This window comes from Peromyscus californicus, unplaced genomic scaffold (assembly GCF_007827085.1).
Source record: "Peromyscus californicus insignis strain IS unplaced genomic scaffold, ASM782708v3 Scaffold_4__1_contigs__length_199733344, whole genome shotgun sequence".
Taxonomy (NCBI): Eukaryota; Metazoa; Chordata; class Mammalia; order Rodentia; family Cricetidae; genus Peromyscus; species Peromyscus californicus.
The window spans coordinates 50,062,030-50,079,234 of NW_026294562.1; the positions used below are offsets into that span (position 1 = coordinate 50,062,030).

Consider the following 17,205-nt stretch of genomic DNA (forward strand, 5'->3'; position numbering starts at 1 on the left):
ATGTTGCTCAAAACCTAAAAGCTTAACCAGCTCTAGTTCCTGGTCCTCACGCCTTATATACGTTTCTGCTTTCTAATATCACTTCCTGGGATTAAAGGCTCACTTCCTGGGATTAAAGGCGTGAGTCACCATGCCTGGCTGTTTCCAGTGTGGCTTTAAACTCACAGAGATCCATATTCTCTGACCCCAGATAAGTTTATTAGAGTGCACAATATTTTGGGGAACACAATATCACCACAGTATAACAATAATAACCTTAAATTTGTATCAATATACAAAAATCCATAACAATGTAAAATTTTGAGACTAGTTTTTCTTCAAAAGTAGACTCAACAATCTACCCTTTTATCTCATTATTTTTATACTATACTATACCCCCCTTTGTTTCTTCAGAAAGAGATCCTTGAATCTAACTCCCTTGTTTAGCTTTTTTCCTGGCCATGACCAATAACAACTTGTAGCTAATCCCCCTAAATGATTACAAACATCTATGACCCATCAAAGGACCGAAAGCCATCCACCCCACCTCTTGGGAATGTGGACATTGTGTTTTCTAGACTGCTTCCTCTTGTCTATGGTGCTGGCATCTTTAGGAGACCCTGGGAAAATTGGGATAACTACTATGCTTACTGCAAACCCTTCCTCCCTAGACCCTTATCCTGAGCATTGTTTCTCAGTCAAAAGAACACATTCCTAGAAAGAGGTCACAAGTGCTTTGCAAAAGACATACTCTACCAAGGAGTTTTGATGTAGTCATGCCCTAAGTTTTATTGTAATAATTGTCATGAGGAAACTTATTCCCAAATAAAGTTGTACTGTGTTTAAATATGAAAAAAATAAACAGACTCTAGAAGTTTGAACCAGATTGGCTAGCTAAGTTGTGCTGAACCAAGTTTCCTTCTTGCTCTCATGGTTCATTTCTCTGCCAGCAGTAGAGCTTGCAGGGACCCCACCCCACCCCCCACGTCCTTATAATAATGCATACAAAAGTTCTGGGAATTAGGATCTGGATAGCTTTGGGAAGCTATTTTTCAGCCTATAGCATATGGTATGTATAAGTCATTGGCGTATTCAAAATGAGTTTTGGTATTTATCTAGCATTGTGTTTCTTCCCTATTGAGTTAGGTTGCCTATTGTGATGGTTTGAAAGAAAATGGCCACCATAGGCCTATAGGCAGTGGCACTCTTAGGAGGTGTGGCCTTGTTGGAGTAGGTGTGGCCTTATTGGAAGAAGTGTGTTACCATGGGGGCAGGCTTTGAGATATCACATGCTCAAACCATGACCATGTGGCACAGTCTCCTGCTGCTGCCTGCAGATCAAGATGTAGACTTCTCAGTTACCTCTCCAGCACCATGTCTGCCTGCATGCTGCCATGTTTCCTGCCATGATGATAATGGACTAAACCTTTGAACTGTAAGCCAGCCCCAGTTAAATGTTTTCCTTTATAAGAGTTGCTGTGGTCATGATGTCTCTGCACAGAAACAGAAACCTTAATACACTCATTATATAAAACATAATTATATAACTCAATATATAACTTTATATAACAATATATAAACATTGTTTAACTTTTGGAACTGTTGTAAGTTATCTAATGTGTACAACACACCATCCTGGATTCAGAGGATGAAAATAATTATTTTATTAATGAATCTAAAACTTGACCATGACACCATGGGAACTGCTCATCTCCACAACATGGACCATTAGCTGGTACTGCCTGGAAGCTAAGAGTCAGTCAGTTGTTGGGAGTGGGAATCACCTGAAGTTAGAAGTTGGTGCAGTCTGTCATTTGGGAGATCTGAAGTTCTCAGCTGAGGCACTCAGCTGTGGGTATTTCTTATGGTCCCCAAATTTATTTGCAGAGCGATGGCTGGATTCCAAGAACAAGTCCCCCAAAGCCAGTGAGAAGATGTACAACATTTATCACCTAGGTGTGAGATGGAAAGACAGTATTCTTCTCATGGTCAGGAGGTTGACCAAAGCCTGGGGGACACTGCTGGGAGACTGAAAGAGTTAGAGAGCTGCCATATTGACCAGAAAGGAATACATAAGAATGTGGAACAGCCACTCAGCCAGACCCTGAGAGACTACCTTTTCAAGTCATTTTGCCAGTATACATTAGCAGGAAACCCATGAAAACGAACATCTGTATTTTCAGGATGGTGGAAATAGATCTGGTCCCTCTAGTTTGGTTTTCGCGCCACCTCCCCCGCACCGCGCCCCCTCCCCCATGAATATGATACATCAGGTTTTCTAAACAGAAGAAAAATTTTTAAGAAGCAGTGTGTTGGTGCTGTCAGCTGGGAGCTCCAGCTGATAAAAGGTAAGATACTTTTTTTTTTTTTTTATCATGTGTAGTGTTAGCTATTCTGAAGATGGGGCTTGCAGAGATGGCTCAGTGTTTAAGAGCACTGACTGCTCTTCCAGAGGACCCAGGTTCCAGTCCCACACCCACAAAGTTGCTCATAATCAGTCCCAGGGGATCTGACACTATCTTCTGGCCTCCATGGATACTGCTTGTATGTCGTACACAGATATACATGCAGGCAAAAACCCATACAATAAAAATTAATTAAATTACAAAAAAATACAATTCTGAAGATGAACTTATATTGTTCAGGTCACACTTCTGACTGAGTCTAACTTCCAAGCTCATCACCATTGATAAGTCAAATTATTTGCCCCATATGGGCAATTGAAATCAAGACACTGACCTCATTTTTTTGTTGTTGTTGTTGTTTAAGAATTAACTTGTAAAGTTTGTAAACATCTTCTATACTTCTAACCACAAGTCAATGAAAGTGCAGAAATTGGGCAAAAAGCAATATAATCACTAGGCTTTAAGGAGTTTATAGATATTCCATCACAATTAGATGGGTGGTCACATTTCTTTTAAGGTAAAGAAAACATATACTGTATATCTCTTTAAAAGTATATTTAGGAGTTGGGCATAGTGGTATATGCCTTTAATCCCATCACTTGAATTAAAATGATCTCTGTGAGTTCAGGGCCAACCTGGTCTACATAGTGAGTTAGTTCCAGGACAGCCAGAGCTACATAGTGAGACCCTGTTTCAAAAAAACAAACAAACAAACAAACAAACAAACAAACCATATTTAGGGAAGGAAGAGATGGCTCAGCAGTTAAGAGCATTTCATTTACTGCTCTTCCAGAGGACCCACGTTTGATTCCCAGTACCCTCATCAGATGGTTTACAACGGCCTGTAATTCCAGTCCAATGCCTCTGGCCTTCAGGCACCTATTCTCACACGCACATACTCACAGCTACACACAATTAAAAATAAATATTAAGGGCTGGAGAGATGGCTCAGAGGTTAAGAGCACTGGCTGCTCTCCCAAAGGTCCTGAGTTCAATTCCCAGCAACCACATGGTGGCTCACAACCATCTGTAATGAGATCTGGTGCCCTCTTCTGGCCTGTAGGCAGACATGCAGGAAGAACAGTGTATACATAAATAAATAAATCTTTAAAAATAAATAAATAAATAGTAAAATTATATTTACTTACTCCATGTGTGTATGTATGCATATATGTATGTGTGTGGGCATGCAGGTGTCATGTCATCCGTGTGGACATCAGGACAACTCGCAGAAGTTTGTTCTCTCCTTCTATCATGTGAGCTCCAGGAATGAAACATAGGTTTTCAGGATAGGTGGTATGTGTCTACCTGCTGAGATGTCTTACCAGCCCCTTGCATATCTTTTAAAATATAAACTTTAGCCTTATGATAATTCGTTCTGTGTGTATCTTTATTCCTCATAGATATATACTCTTTCTCAGTGGAAAAACTGCATCTTACTCTCTTTTTCATGCCTGCCATGATGATGAAGAAATGTCTTTCAAATAAATAAATAAGCCTTTTTAATAACCAGGTGAAGATTAAACTTAGGAAATGGTACTTAAGCGTTCATGTAAAGAAATATTTATTTTATAGGTGTGGTGCAGCTTAACTCCTCTGTGTTTAGAACATATAACCATATGATGTTTATTCACTCATTAGTACTTACAAATTTAACTTTGGACTGTGGAAATAGCTTAGCAGTTAAGTTGCTTGCCCAACGTGCACAAGAGTCTGGGGTCAATCCTTAGCACGACTCAAATGTAAATGAATGTGAATTTAACTTACAATAACTTGAGATTTTACTTATTTTCATTCCATGTGTATGGGTGTTTTGACTGTATGTGTGTCAGTGCACTAGATGTCTGCAGTGCCCAAAGAAGCCAGGATTTGCAGGTAGATTCTCTCGGAACTGGAGCTGCTGTGTGGGTGCTGGGAACCAAACTGAGTCTTCTGCAAGGGCAGCAAGTGCTCTTAACTGCTGAGACATCTCTCCGGCCCCGGATGAGTTTTTGGCATTTAATTCTCTTCTCAGTCCTTCATGTAGTCTATATATTAACACACTGTATGAAGTATACCTTGAACTCAGAGAAATCCTTCTGCCTCTGCCTCCTGAGTGCTGGGATTAAAGACATGAGCCACTACATTGTTATCCTCCTCCAACGTTGTTCTTTCTGATTATTATTGCATTAGTTATTCAGAGTCCTTTGTGTTTTCATATGAATAATAGTTAATAGCGAATAAACTTTCAGAGGAAAATAGTTTTAAAACGTGGACACCAAACCAGAAAGGAATCAGTAATTTTGAATGTTTACATCAGGCGAAGAGATTTGTCACAAGACCAATGTGAAAACACAATAATTATCTACTCATCTGATTTGTTACCCCGAGTCTTATTATATGCAGCAATGATTTTTAGGGACATATATACAAGCATAATATGTTAATCCTCACATTACAGTTTGTAGCATTTAGGCATAATTGTGAAACTTAAGAATAGAGTTGATGTTGTAGCCCACTAGGTCTCCTAGTGATTGTACCCAGCAGGACTACATAAGAGGTTGATTGGACCAAGGGCCTGGGGCCAGATGTTTGTAAAGGTCTACACTTGACTGTAACTAGCAAGGGGGAGGTCTTTTGCTCCACCCCTTGGCATTGTTATAAATAGACTTTGGAATAAAGTTCTGGGCTGGTGGATAAAGATCCAGGCCCACTTAAGTCTAAAAAAAAAAAAAAAGAAGAATAGAGTTGAATTTGTTTTAAATTAACAAGAAGAATTTAGATAATAACTGGAGACAAGAAATGTATTCATGTAAATAAAGGTTACCAGTTTTCAAATACTGGACATTATTTTGAATATAGGCAAAATGCTTTTTGTCATTTCTTTGTACAAATTTTCTGTCCAACTATTTCTAATATAAAACATTTATTATATTTGGCAAGAATGATTAACTCAAGATTTATCCTCTCAACAGATTTGTAGGTGTACACTATGACTATAGGGAGAATTTTGCTGAAATCTCTTGAACCTACTTGCACAACTGAAACCTTATGCCTGTTGTATTGATTGCTTTTCATCTGCTGTGATAAAATACCATGACTAAGAGGATTTATTTTGGTTGATGGTTCCAGAGAGATAAGAGTCCATCCTGGTAGGGAGGCGTGGCAGCAAGCAGCAGGAAGCTGAGAGATGATATTTTCAACTGAAACAGGAAACAGAGAAAGTGAACTGGAAGTCAGGTGAGGCTATGAACTCTCAAAACTTTTGCCTCAAAAGTTATTCCTCCATGAAGGCCTTACCACCTCCCCAACTTCCACCACCAACTGGGGTCAGATGTTCAAATACATAAGCCTATCGGGGACATTTCTCATGTAAACCACCATACATGTTAATTAGCAATTCCTCAACTTTTCCACAATGTCTTGGCATCTGTGCTTTTAACTTTCATGAGTTTGACTGTTTTGAATCTTATATAAACAGAACCATGAAGCACTTGTGTAGCTTGAGTTTTCCTGACTCGCCCACAGTCAGGACAAATCTCTGTCACCCGCCAGTCCCACAGCCACTCAGACCCAACCAAATAAACACAGAGACTTATATTGGTTACAAACTGTATGGTCGTGGCAGGCTTCTTGCTAACTGTTCTTACAGCTTAAATTAATCCATTTCTATAAATCTATACCTTGCCACGTGGCTTGTGGCTTACCGGTACTTTACATCTCCTTTGTCCTGACGGCGGCTGGCAGTGTCTCCCTCACCGAGCTTCCTGTTCTCTCAATTCTCCTCTCTGTTAGTCCCGTCTATACTTCCTGCTTGGCCACTGGCCAATCAGTGATTTATTTATTAACCAATCAGCAACACATTTGACATACAGACCATCCCACAGCACACTTGTCATTCTGTGACTGGTTCATTTTGTATAGTATATTACCCTCAAAATTCATATTGTTGCACAGTCAAGGGTTTTTCCTTTTATTTATTTATTTTATCATCATCATCATCATCATCATTATTATTTGGTTTTTCGAGACAGGGTTTCTCTGCATAGCTTTGGAGCCTTTCCTGGAACTCAATCTATAACCCAGGCTGGCCTGGAATTCACAGAGATCTGCCTGCCTCTGCCTCCCGAGGGCTGGGATTAAAGGCGTGCGCCGGCGCGTGGGGTTTTTCCTTTTAAAGAATAAGTAATACTTCCTTATATGTGTTTACCGTATTTTTTTCATTTTGATGGACATTTGAGCTGTTTCCTCATCTTAGCTGCTGTTAATAGCAGTCAAGGAGCCTGGGTACCAATGTCTCTTCCTGAACATGGTTCCGATTATTATTATTTCTTTGTTTTTTTTTTTTTTTTGGTTTTTCGAGACAGGGTTTCTCTGTGTAGCTTTGCGCCTCTCCTGGAACTCACTTGGTAGCCCAGGCTGGCCTCGAACTCACAGAGATCTGCCTGGCTCTGCCTCCCAAGTGCTGGGATTAAAGGCGTGCGCCACCACCGCCCGGCTTATTTCTTTGTTTTGAGATAGGTTTCTCTGTGTAACAGCACTAGCTGTCCTGGAGCTCTGTTTGTAGACCAGGCTGACCTCAAACTCACAGAGATCTGCCTGCCTCTGCCTCCTAAGTGCTGGGATTAAAGGTATATGCTACCACGCCTAGCTGATTCCAACTATTTCTAATAAATACTAATAATACTATGTCATATGGTAATGTAGGGAACAAGCAAAAGCACCTCGTCCTAAGTGCTGCCATTTTAACTTCAGATTCCATTTTACCTGTAGGGTGAAACAAAGTTCAGGTTCCCAAGCGCTAGGGAACCAGTAGCTGACCCACTTCCTCCTTAAACCATAGAAATAGTCGTTAAAGCATTTTTAGTTTTCTAGAAACATTATGGCTGTTCCTAACAACAGAAGGAACAAATGAATCTGATTGGTTGGACTGAAAAGCTTGTATTGTATGTCTGTTGACAATGATGGAACACTTAAGGAAAGGCCCTAAGTTTTGAATTCTGATTGGTGAAAATCATAACTGTGACTTGGCAACAAATGTTTGTGACTTTCGTGCTTACATACTTGTTTCAACTGACATTTGGGATCACAGCTCAGCTCCTGAGTCTATCCAACCCCTTCCCTTCCCCCTTTCTTTTGTGCTGCCCTGTATTAATCTTGCTTGTGATCACCTCTTGTGTCTGCTTGGGTTGATTTGGAGCCTCGGACCACAACAGTAGTTTTATTTTTAGTTTCTTAAGTAAAATTTATACTATTTTTGTTTTGTTTTGCTTTGTTTTTTTTTTTTTTTTTTTTTTTTTTTTTTTTTTTTTTTTTTGCTTTTTTGAGACAGGGTTTCTCTGGGTAACAGCTCTGGCTGTCCTAGAACTCACTTTGTAGATCACTTTGGTCTCAAACTCACAGAGATCCATCTGCCTCTGCCTCCCAAGTGCTGGGATTAAAGGTATGCACCACCATCATCCTGGTATTTACTGTATTCAATAGTGGCTGCATCATTTTGCTTTCCCAACACTGTGTTAAGTGTTTGTACCTCTTTTCATCTTTGACAAGAGTATTGTCTATAGTTTTTTAAATATAAATGTATTTATTTATTTTATATACTTGATATTTTGTCTCCATGTGTGTATATATGTGTGCCATGTGTGCTGTGCCTGAGGCAGTCGGAAGAGAGTGTTGGATACTCTGGAACTGGAGTTAGCAGAAGGTTGTGAAACACCATGTGGGTGCTGGGAACTGAACCAGGGTCCTCTGGAAGAGCAGCCAATATTTTTTAACTGCCAAGCCATCTCTCCAGCCCTATCTTTTGTTTTGTTTTGTTTGTTTATTTATTTATTATTATACTTTTAGTATCTTTTTTTTTTTTTTTTTTTTTTTTTGGTTTTTCGAGACAGGGTTTCTCTGTGTAGCTTTGCGCCTCTCCTGGAACTCACTTGGTAGCCCAGGCTGGCCTCGAACTCACAGAGATCTGCCTGGCTCTGCCTCCCAAGTGCTGGGATTAAAGGCGTGCGCCACCACCGCCCGGCTTATTTCTTTGTTTTGAGATAGGTTTCTCTGTGTAACAGCACTAGCTGTCCTGGAGCTCTGTTTGTAGACCAGGCTGACCTCAAACTCACAGAGATCTGCCTGCCTCTGCCTCCTAAGTGCTGGGATTAAAGGTATATGCTACCACGCCTAGCTGATTCCAACTATTTCTAATAAATACTAATAATACTATGTCATATGGTAATGTAGGGAACAAGCAAAAGCACCTCGTCCTAAGTGCTGCCATTTTAACTTCAGATTCCATTTTACCTGTAGGGTGAAACAAAGTTCAGGTTCCCAAGCGCTAGGGAACCAGTAGCTGACCCACTTCCTCCTTAAACCATAGAAATAGTCGTTAAAGCATTTTTAGTTTTCTAGAAACATTATGGCTGTTCCTAACAACAGAAGGAACAAATGAATCTGATTGGTTGGACTGAAAAGCTTGTATTGTATGTCTGTTGACAATGATGGAACACTTAAGGAAAGGCCCTAAGTTTTGAATTCTGATTGGTGAAAATCATAACTGTGACTTGGCAACAAATGTTTGTGACTTTCGTGCTTACATACTTGTTTCAACTGACATTTGGGATCACAGCTCAGCTCCTGAGTCTATCCAACCCCTTCCCTTCCCCCTTTCTTTTGTGCTGCCCTGTATTAATCTTGCTTGTGATCACCTCTTGTGTCTGCTTGGGTTGATTTGGAGCCTCGGACCACAACAGTAGTTTTATTTTTAGTTTCTTAAGTAAAATTTATACTATTTTTGTTTTGTTTTGCTTTGTTTTTTTTTTTTTTTTTTTTTTTTTTTTTTTTTGCTTTTTTGAGACAGGGTTTCTCTGGGTAACAGCTCTGGCTGTCCTAGAACTCACTTTGTAGATCACTTTGGTCTCAAACTCACAGAGATCCATCTGCCTCTGCCTCCCAAGTGCTGGGATTAAAGGTATGCACCACCATCATCCTGGTATTTACTGTATTCAATAGTGGCTGCATCATTTTGCTTTCCCAACACTGTGTTAAGTGTTTGTACCTCTTTTCATCTTTGACAAGAGTATTGTCTATAGTTTTTTAAATATAAATGTATTTATTTATTTTATATACTTGATATTTTGTCTCCATGTGTGTATATATGTGTGCCATGTGTGCTGTGCCTGAGGCAGTCGGAAGAGAGTGTTGGATACTCTGGAACTGGAGTTAGCAGAAGGTTGTGAAACACCATGTGGGTGCTGGGAACTGAACCAGGGTCCTCTGGAAGAGCAGCCAATATTTTTTAACTGCCAAGCCATCTCTCCAGCCCTATCTTTTGTTTTGTTTTGTTTGTTTATTTAGCCCAGGCTGGCCTCGAACTCACAGAGATCCGCCTGGCTCTGCCTCCCGAGTGCTGGGATTAAAGGCGTGCGCCACCACCGCCCGGCTATCTTTTGTTTTTGATAGTAGCTATCTTAATATGGTTGAGGATCTGAATTGTGGTTTTGATTTACAAAATCCTTGGTGATTTATGACACTGAGCATCTCCTTATATACCTGTTGGATATTTGTATATCTTCTGAGAGAAATGTTTATTCATGTTCTTAGGTAATTTTTAGATCAAATTGCTAGTTTTAAGATGTTCAGTATTGAGTTATGTGAGTTCCATACATGTTTTGGAGATAAACCCTGTTCCTGATGTATAATTTTCAAATATAATCTCTTATTTTGTCCTTTTTTCTGCTCTGTTGTTTCCTTTGTTATGCACAAGCTTTTTAGCTCGATGCTGCCTGACTTACCTATTTTCACTTTGTGGCTAATGTATTTGGTGTCATCCTTGAATCCATTGCCCAGACCAAGGTCAGTAATATTTCCTTTTATGTTTCTTGTAGGCATTTTATAATTTGGATCTTATGTTTAAGTCTTAAATCTATTTTAAAGATTTTTTTTTATTATTTTACTTATGTGCGTGTGTGTATGGATGTGTGTGTACATGTATGTGTGGGGTACCCAAAGATACCAGAAGAAAACATTGGATCCCCTTTAGCTGGAGCTAAAGGCTGTTGTAAGCCACTGAACTGGGTGCTGGGAACTGAACTGTGGTCCTCTTGAAGAACAGCAAGTATTCTTAACCTTTGAGGCATCTTTCTAGCCCTTCGTCTTTAATCCATTTTGAGTTAAACCCCCTCACCAAGCGTGTGTACAGGCATATGTGCATGTGTATGCATGGAGAGGTCAGGAGTCAATTGTCATTCCTCAGGAGTCTTCCATCTTAATTTTTGAGATAAAGTCTCTTATTGGGATCTGAGACTAACCAACTAACTAGGCTGGTATGCCAGAGAGGCCTAGGGATCCTCCTGTCTTTGTTGTCCAAGTGCTGGGATCACAAAGGCACACCACTTTGCCAGGTTTTTTACATTGGTCCTGATCCTAAAGCATTTACTAGCTGAGACGTCTCCCCAGCTCCAAGTTGCTCTTTTAAAAATTAGTATTCACGGGCAGTGGTGGCACATGCCTTTAATCTCAGCACTCGGGAGGCAGAGCCAGGCGGATCTCTGTGAGTTCGAGGCCAGCCTGGTCTACAAAGTGAGTTCCAGGAAAGGTGCAAAACTACACAGAGAAACCCTGTCTCGAAAAACCAAAAAAAAAAAAAAATTAGTATTCACTGTAGATAGTATTAGGTGTCATAAAGATATTTTCATATAAGTATATTATATACTTCGACCATGATCCTCTCTTATCCTCCCTGCCCTCCTCTTCTTGAGTTAATTTTCTTTTTTATTCTTTCCTGGGGAGTGTTGAGACAGAGTCTGACCCAGGTTGGTTTTGATCTCTCTGTGTAATAGAGGATGAGCTTGTTCTCCTGATTCTCAAAGCTCCACCTCTCAAGAACTAGGATTATAGGCATTAACCATACAGTTTTATGTAGTGCTGGGAATCAAGCTTCATGCATGCCAGGTGGAGATTCTTCCAACAAGTTACACTCCCAAACCTTGAGTTGATTTCTGTGTATAGTGTAAAATAAAACACAAAATCTGCCACATATCTTTGAAGAACTGTCAGATAGAAGTAACCTCTAGAGAGGAGAAACAAAGGGACCAGTAGAAGGATGTGAGTTGTAGATAGACTTTAGCCTGAGATGAAGTTTAACGACTTGAGCTATTTTGTAAGGAATAGTCCATCTTACAAGGTAGTGATCTCTCCTACCAGGAGCCAGAGCAGATCCTGATGAACATCCAGAAGGAAAAATCCTTTTTTTTTTTTTTTTTTTGGTTTTTTCGAGACAGGGTTTCTCTGTGTAGCTTTGCGCCTTTCCTGGAACTCACTTGGTAGACCAGGCTGGCCTCGAACTCACAGAGATCCACCTGCCTCTGCCTCCCGAGTGCTGGGATTAAAGGCGTGCGCCACCACCGCCTGGCGGAAAAATCCTTTTTGACTCATTTTGTGTGTATGAGTGTTTTGCCTGCATGAATGTATGTGTACCATATGTGTCCAGTGCCTGAAGAGGTCAGAAGAGGGCATAATATTTCCTAGAACTGGAGTTAGGGATGGTTATGAGCAACCGTGTGAGTGCTGGGAACTGAACCCAGGTCCTCTCAAGAGAAACAGATGTTCTTATCCACTGAGCCATCTCTTCAGCTCCAAGAAGAAGAAGATATTCTCAAAAATTATAAGGTTCAGTGATGCCCACTTTCATCATTTCCATTATTTTCATTTATTAAATTAAACAACTTTCTCCTTTATTACCACTCTTTTTCATGACTGAAAGTCTCTCTAAAAGTTCTGAACACTGTTGTGAGTTTTCATTTTGATTAACAACAACAAAATACAAAAGAAAAATTATCCTACATATTGCTAACTGTAAAGCTTTAGATACTTTTATTATTATTTTTCCATTCATGGCTTCGTTGTACAATAAGTAAACTAGAGCCCACAGAGATGGGGAGACTTGTCTGCAGTTACATATTGTCCTATTGGCAAAGCAAGCCCAGAATTATAAGAACATCTTCTCAAGAGAGTTTAGCCTTTAGATTTGTAGATACCGTGTTCTCATCTTGGATATATAATTTTTTAGTCACTTAAATTTTTTTTTCTCTGAAAAGTTGCAATGATGATGCTTAGTATGGGGTATATGAGTTAATTCATACAAAGTGCCTGGTATATAGTAGCTGCCCAATAAATGTTGCTTTACCTCTCTCCATCCCAGGGCATAATATTGTCTTACGTGATATAGTCTTATTTTCAGAAAGACAGAAGCATAAATTTTCTCTGGAAATCAAATTAGATTTAGCGTATCAGACCATGTGTCTCCAAGTGCTGAGGACATTCCTGATTTATGCATGTCATCCCACCATTATTTTATTATTATAATTAGTTGGTTTATTTGTCTTGAGACAGGATTATCCTATGTAGCTTAGGCTGGCTTCCAACTTGCAATCCTTTTGCTTCTGCCTCCCCAGTACCAGAATTACAGGATTGCATCTGTTTGCCTGGAACCTTCATAATTAGTAATAGCATCCCATTTCACTTTCAGAAGTGCCTTTATTTAAATAAATCACAAGATCATCCTACTAGAACTTTCTCAACGCCTTCCTTAGAGCATCCTTCAGTTCCTTGTTCCTCATACTATAGATCAAAGGGTTTAAAATGGGTGTGATAAAAGTGTAGACCACAGACACCATTCGGCCCATCTCAGGAGAGTAGCTGGAACTGGGGGACAAATAAATAAAACTGGTGCAGCCATACTGCAGGAGGACCACTATGATGTGAGAAGAGCACGTAGAGAAGGCTCTATGGCGCCCTTCAGCAGACTGGATCCGTAAAATGGCTGTAATGATGAAGACATAGGAGATGGAGATCAGAGATAGGGGGATGCTTAGGACGATGAAGCTGATGATATACAGGGCAGTCCTGTGAACATGTGTGTCTGCACAAGCCAGGCGCATGACTGCAGGCATGTCACAGTAGAAGTGGTAGATCTCATTGTTATGGCAGAATGGGAGATGGAAGATTAAAATAGTTAGTGGCAGTGACAGCAGGAATCCCAGCACCAGGGACCCCACCATCATCTCCACACACAAGGACCAGCTCATGATGAGTGTGTATCTCAGAGGGTAGCAGATTGCGACAAACCGGTCGTAAGCCATGACTGCAAGCAGGACACAGTCAGCTCCACCCAAGAAGACAAAGAAAAACATCTGGGTGCCGCAACCAGGGATGGAAACAGGAGTTTTGCCCATAGAGAGAAGGTTTGCCAAGGCCAGTGGTGCGATGGATGATGTATAGAAGATTTCCAGAACTGCCAAGTTAGCTAGGAAAAAGTACATGGGGGTGTGGAGTGAGCGGTTCATATGGACAATCACAGCGATTGTGGCATTTCCACTGAGGCTAGTCAGGTACATCACTAAAAAGGCCACAAAAATCACCCTCTGCACCCCAGGGTCAGGTGAGAATGGACGAAAGAAGAATTGGATCCTGGCAGTTCTATTTGTTGTTTCCATGGAGGAGTGTGCAAGACCCACCTCAAAGTAAAATGACAGGAGTCTCAAGGTGTTTCTTACTGAATATGATGCCTTCCCAACACCTCCGTTCACTGTTAGAGTACCTTCCAAGGTACCTTAGCAGCAACATGCATAGTTCATTTCACAGAAGGTCATGGAACGTATGACCTGTTCATTTGCTATCTCCTTGTCTCTCTTTTCTTTCTCTCCAAGTGCCAAAGACTGAGAAATCCTCAGTGGTGGGAGCTTTGATGACATCTGAATGAAGTGTGTACCGCAGTTCCTGATGTAGAGGAGTTCTCCAAAGTATGTGCCGAACAAATCAATGAATAAGACCAATTAAAAGTTCAAAGCTGCAAAATGGAGAAACAGGTATTGATTCATTCTATGAAACTTGAAATAAAAAATGTTGGAACTGAATAGGCAAATGTGTTTCATAATTTAGAGAGAATTGTGCTGTTGGTATTTTATGATATTATATCATAAACTCTTGTGTTTCTTTTCTTTTCTTTTTTTTTTTTTGGTTTTTTTGAGACAGGGTTTCTCTGTGTAGCTTTGGAACCTGTCCTGGATCTCACTTTGTAGACCAGGCTGGATTCGAACTCACAAAGATTCACCTGGCTCTGGCTCCCGAGTGCTGGGATTAAAGGTGTGCGCCACCACGGCCCAGCAAAATGTGTATCCTGGGCTGGCCTCAAACTCCAGATCCACCTGCCTGTGCCTCCTTCAGCAAAACCTACCTGCCTGTGCCACCAGAACCGGCTCTTGTGTTTTTCAAAACCTAGAGTCTTTATTGTTTCATTTAGCTTTTGCTGCTGTTGTTGAAAAAGGGCCTCTGGTAGCCCAGGCTGGCCTCAAACTCACTGTAGAGCTGAACCTGATCTTGAACTTCTGTCCTTCTGCCTCCACTTCCTGAATGCTGGGATTACTGGTGTGGACCACCATGCCCAGTTTTATGGGGTGCTGGTGTTTTGTTCCTGCTAGGCAAGAACTCTACCAACAAAGTTGATTCCCCAGCCCTGAATCTACCTTGCTTTTCTTAACATGATGATCTGTAGTTCCATTAATTTTCCTGCAAATGTGACTGCCTCTTTAAATGCTTAAATGCCTACTTCCACATGCATCTGCCTTTTTTGGACCTCACTGTTCACGTTGACACTGAAATACTCATTTTTGTACCATGTAGTTTGCATTGGTTTGTTTATATGACTTTGGGAGGACCAAAACCATAAGATTTCAAGTAAAGGTTTTTGTTTTTGTTGTTTTTCCTTCCCCTTGTGGCTAAATAATTAGGAGTGTGAACTGTCTTGTTGCTGATTTTAGGTGCGTTGATTTAGAGCACGGATTGACTATCGCCTAGTGCAGGACACAATTCCCCAAAGTTTTCAAGTCAGGAATCTTCCCTTGGAACAGCTCCTCTCTTAATACTTTTAAACAAAACTATCTTTAAAGTCGCAGGCAATTTCTTCTGAGACAGATACAACTCAGAAAACTCCCAAGAGGCCTCTCCTTTTTAAAAAGATAGTTTATTATTATCTCTTGAGATTACTCACCAGCATGAACCAAGAGCAACAGCTTACAAGTTCTTTGCCCATCGCTTTACCCCTGTACCAGTTGGCTAGTGGCCTTTGAAACTCACTGATGCCTGTAGAGTGAGAATTCTGTAGTTTACCTAGTCTATCTCTTTGAGGAAGAGAGTGATTTGTCCAAGATTGATAATGGATCAGTTTAAAAATTAGTCATTTAAATACACAAGATGCTAGAGGGGACTCAAAGATGATAGAGATGCCATCTCCTCTATGGGATTGATGGGACAACACCATTTACCAAGATTTTTGTACAATCCCACCTTGTCAGTTTCTGTCAGTTTTGATTTGTAGACAACATTTAATTGCAGGGAGAAAAGGGTATATTGAAAGAAACTTTGTTTACTAAAAACCTCAAAAGAAAATCTCAGTGGCTGTAGGTCAATAAAACTGCCTTCTTGATAATGTAATTCCAGTTGTATGTGTGTGTGTGTGATACATATGTATGCTCCTATATATTATATAAACTTGGGAGTGACGTTTCCAGGGAAGATGGCAGAAAGTAGGCTATGACAGAATTACATGGGGTGTGTTAGAATTCCATCTTTCTCACTTAACTAGTTTTGTAATCTTGTAAATTAGTTTACCTTATCTCCTCGGACTAGCATCTCACTACTTCACTATAAGGTTATTGTTAGGTGCAAATGAAACAGCATCTATGAGAAAAATAATCTAAAATGCCTAGCATCTATGAAATGTTCAGTAAAGTGGGCAGATTCATTGATTCATTCCTTCGTTGTCTGTCCTGGCGATGAAAATAATTTCTGAGTGGATAGAATATGTGGCAACCTACCTCATATTTTCTGGAAGAGATTCTGTGGCTCACTTGGTTCCATTTCTAGTTTCCTACATCACCTTTTACTGTTAAAAAGATACTAGCTTATGTACAAGTGTGTGTGTGTGTGTGTGTGTGTGTGTGTGTGTGTGTGTGTGTGTGTGTGTGTGTGTGTGTTGTTGTTGTTGTTGTGCTGTATGGGCATGTATGTGCACTCTGCCTTATTCCCACAAGACAGAGTCTCTCACTGAACCCGGAGCCCACTATTTGAACTATGCTAAAAGTCATTAAGTCCCAGTGATCTTGTCTCTGCCCCACCACAGTGTGGTCACGACCAGCTTTTCACGTGGATGCTAAAGATTCTAACTCAGATCCTCATGCCATTTCCCTATCCCCATCTTAAAATATTTTGACTTTAAGTCCATCTGCATTGCAGGACTGACCTAAGTTTAGATATTGGCATCAATTTGGACTTACCCAAGGAGGGGAATAAAATATTAGTTTGGGGATTCTGATTGTGAGATAAGCAGAGCTGGAGGAACAGCATCATAACCATCATAGCCAGGGCAAAAGCTCTGCCTGCAATACAGCATGTGGTAGCTTCTGGAGACACACTGGCTGCAGCTGTCGGAAGAGCTGCTGATGTCTAGTTAATAGCAAGAGAGGACAGGAGGTTGGCAAAGTGGAGATAAAACAAAATTGGACCCCTCTGCTATTCACTAGCCCGTTTAATTATTCTTTTGTTTTACATGATCTTGTTGGAAAAGGATCAAGACAATTTTGTATCAGTGAAAATCCCTTTATCTCTCTGGCCTCAGTTTTTGTTAAACAAAAGCACTGGATCTTCCCAAACAATGACAGCAGCAGCAGCAGCAGCAGCAGCAGCAGCAGCAGCAGCAGCAGCACTGCAGGTTTCAATGTTAGATGCATCCAAACAAAAACTATTGTATTCCTATGCGAAATTATCTTTTGAGACAAAGTCTACCTATGATGCCTTG

General features: G+C 40.4%; 1 protein-coding gene and 1 long non-coding RNA gene across 3 annotated transcripts in view; one reads left to right on the top strand and one right to left on the bottom strand.

Annotated features, from left to right (window-relative positions):
• The window catches only part of LOC128125524 (uncharacterized), a 56,415-nt gene that overhangs the window by 6,340 nt on the left and 32,870 nt on the right, over positions 1-17,205 (top strand). The window contains exons 2-3 of one of the 2 annotated variants that reach the window (XR_008223181.1): positions 5,496-5,603; positions 14,060-14,218. This is a non-coding gene — a long non-coding RNA (uncharacterized LOC128125524). Of the gene's footprint in view, positions 1-5,108; positions 5,604-14,059; positions 14,219-17,205 lie in introns of those variants that run through there. The other variant, XR_008223180.1, reaches the window with a different exon arrangement.
• Positions 11,912-14,068, bottom strand: LOC128125523 (olfactory receptor 10V1). Its single transcript, XM_052763000.1, has one exon. It carries the CDS (start codon positions 13,844-13,846, stop codon positions 12,917-12,919), a length of 930 nt encoding a protein of 309 aa, XP_052618960.1. The 5' UTR covers positions 13,847-14,068; the 3' UTR covers positions 11,912-12,916.

What these genes read in the sequence shown, in the direction of transcription:
- LOC128125523 (XM_052763000.1), bottom strand. Translation starts at nt 13,846, where the DNA reads ATGGAAACAACAAATAGAACTGCCAGGATCCAATTCTTCTTTCGTCCA.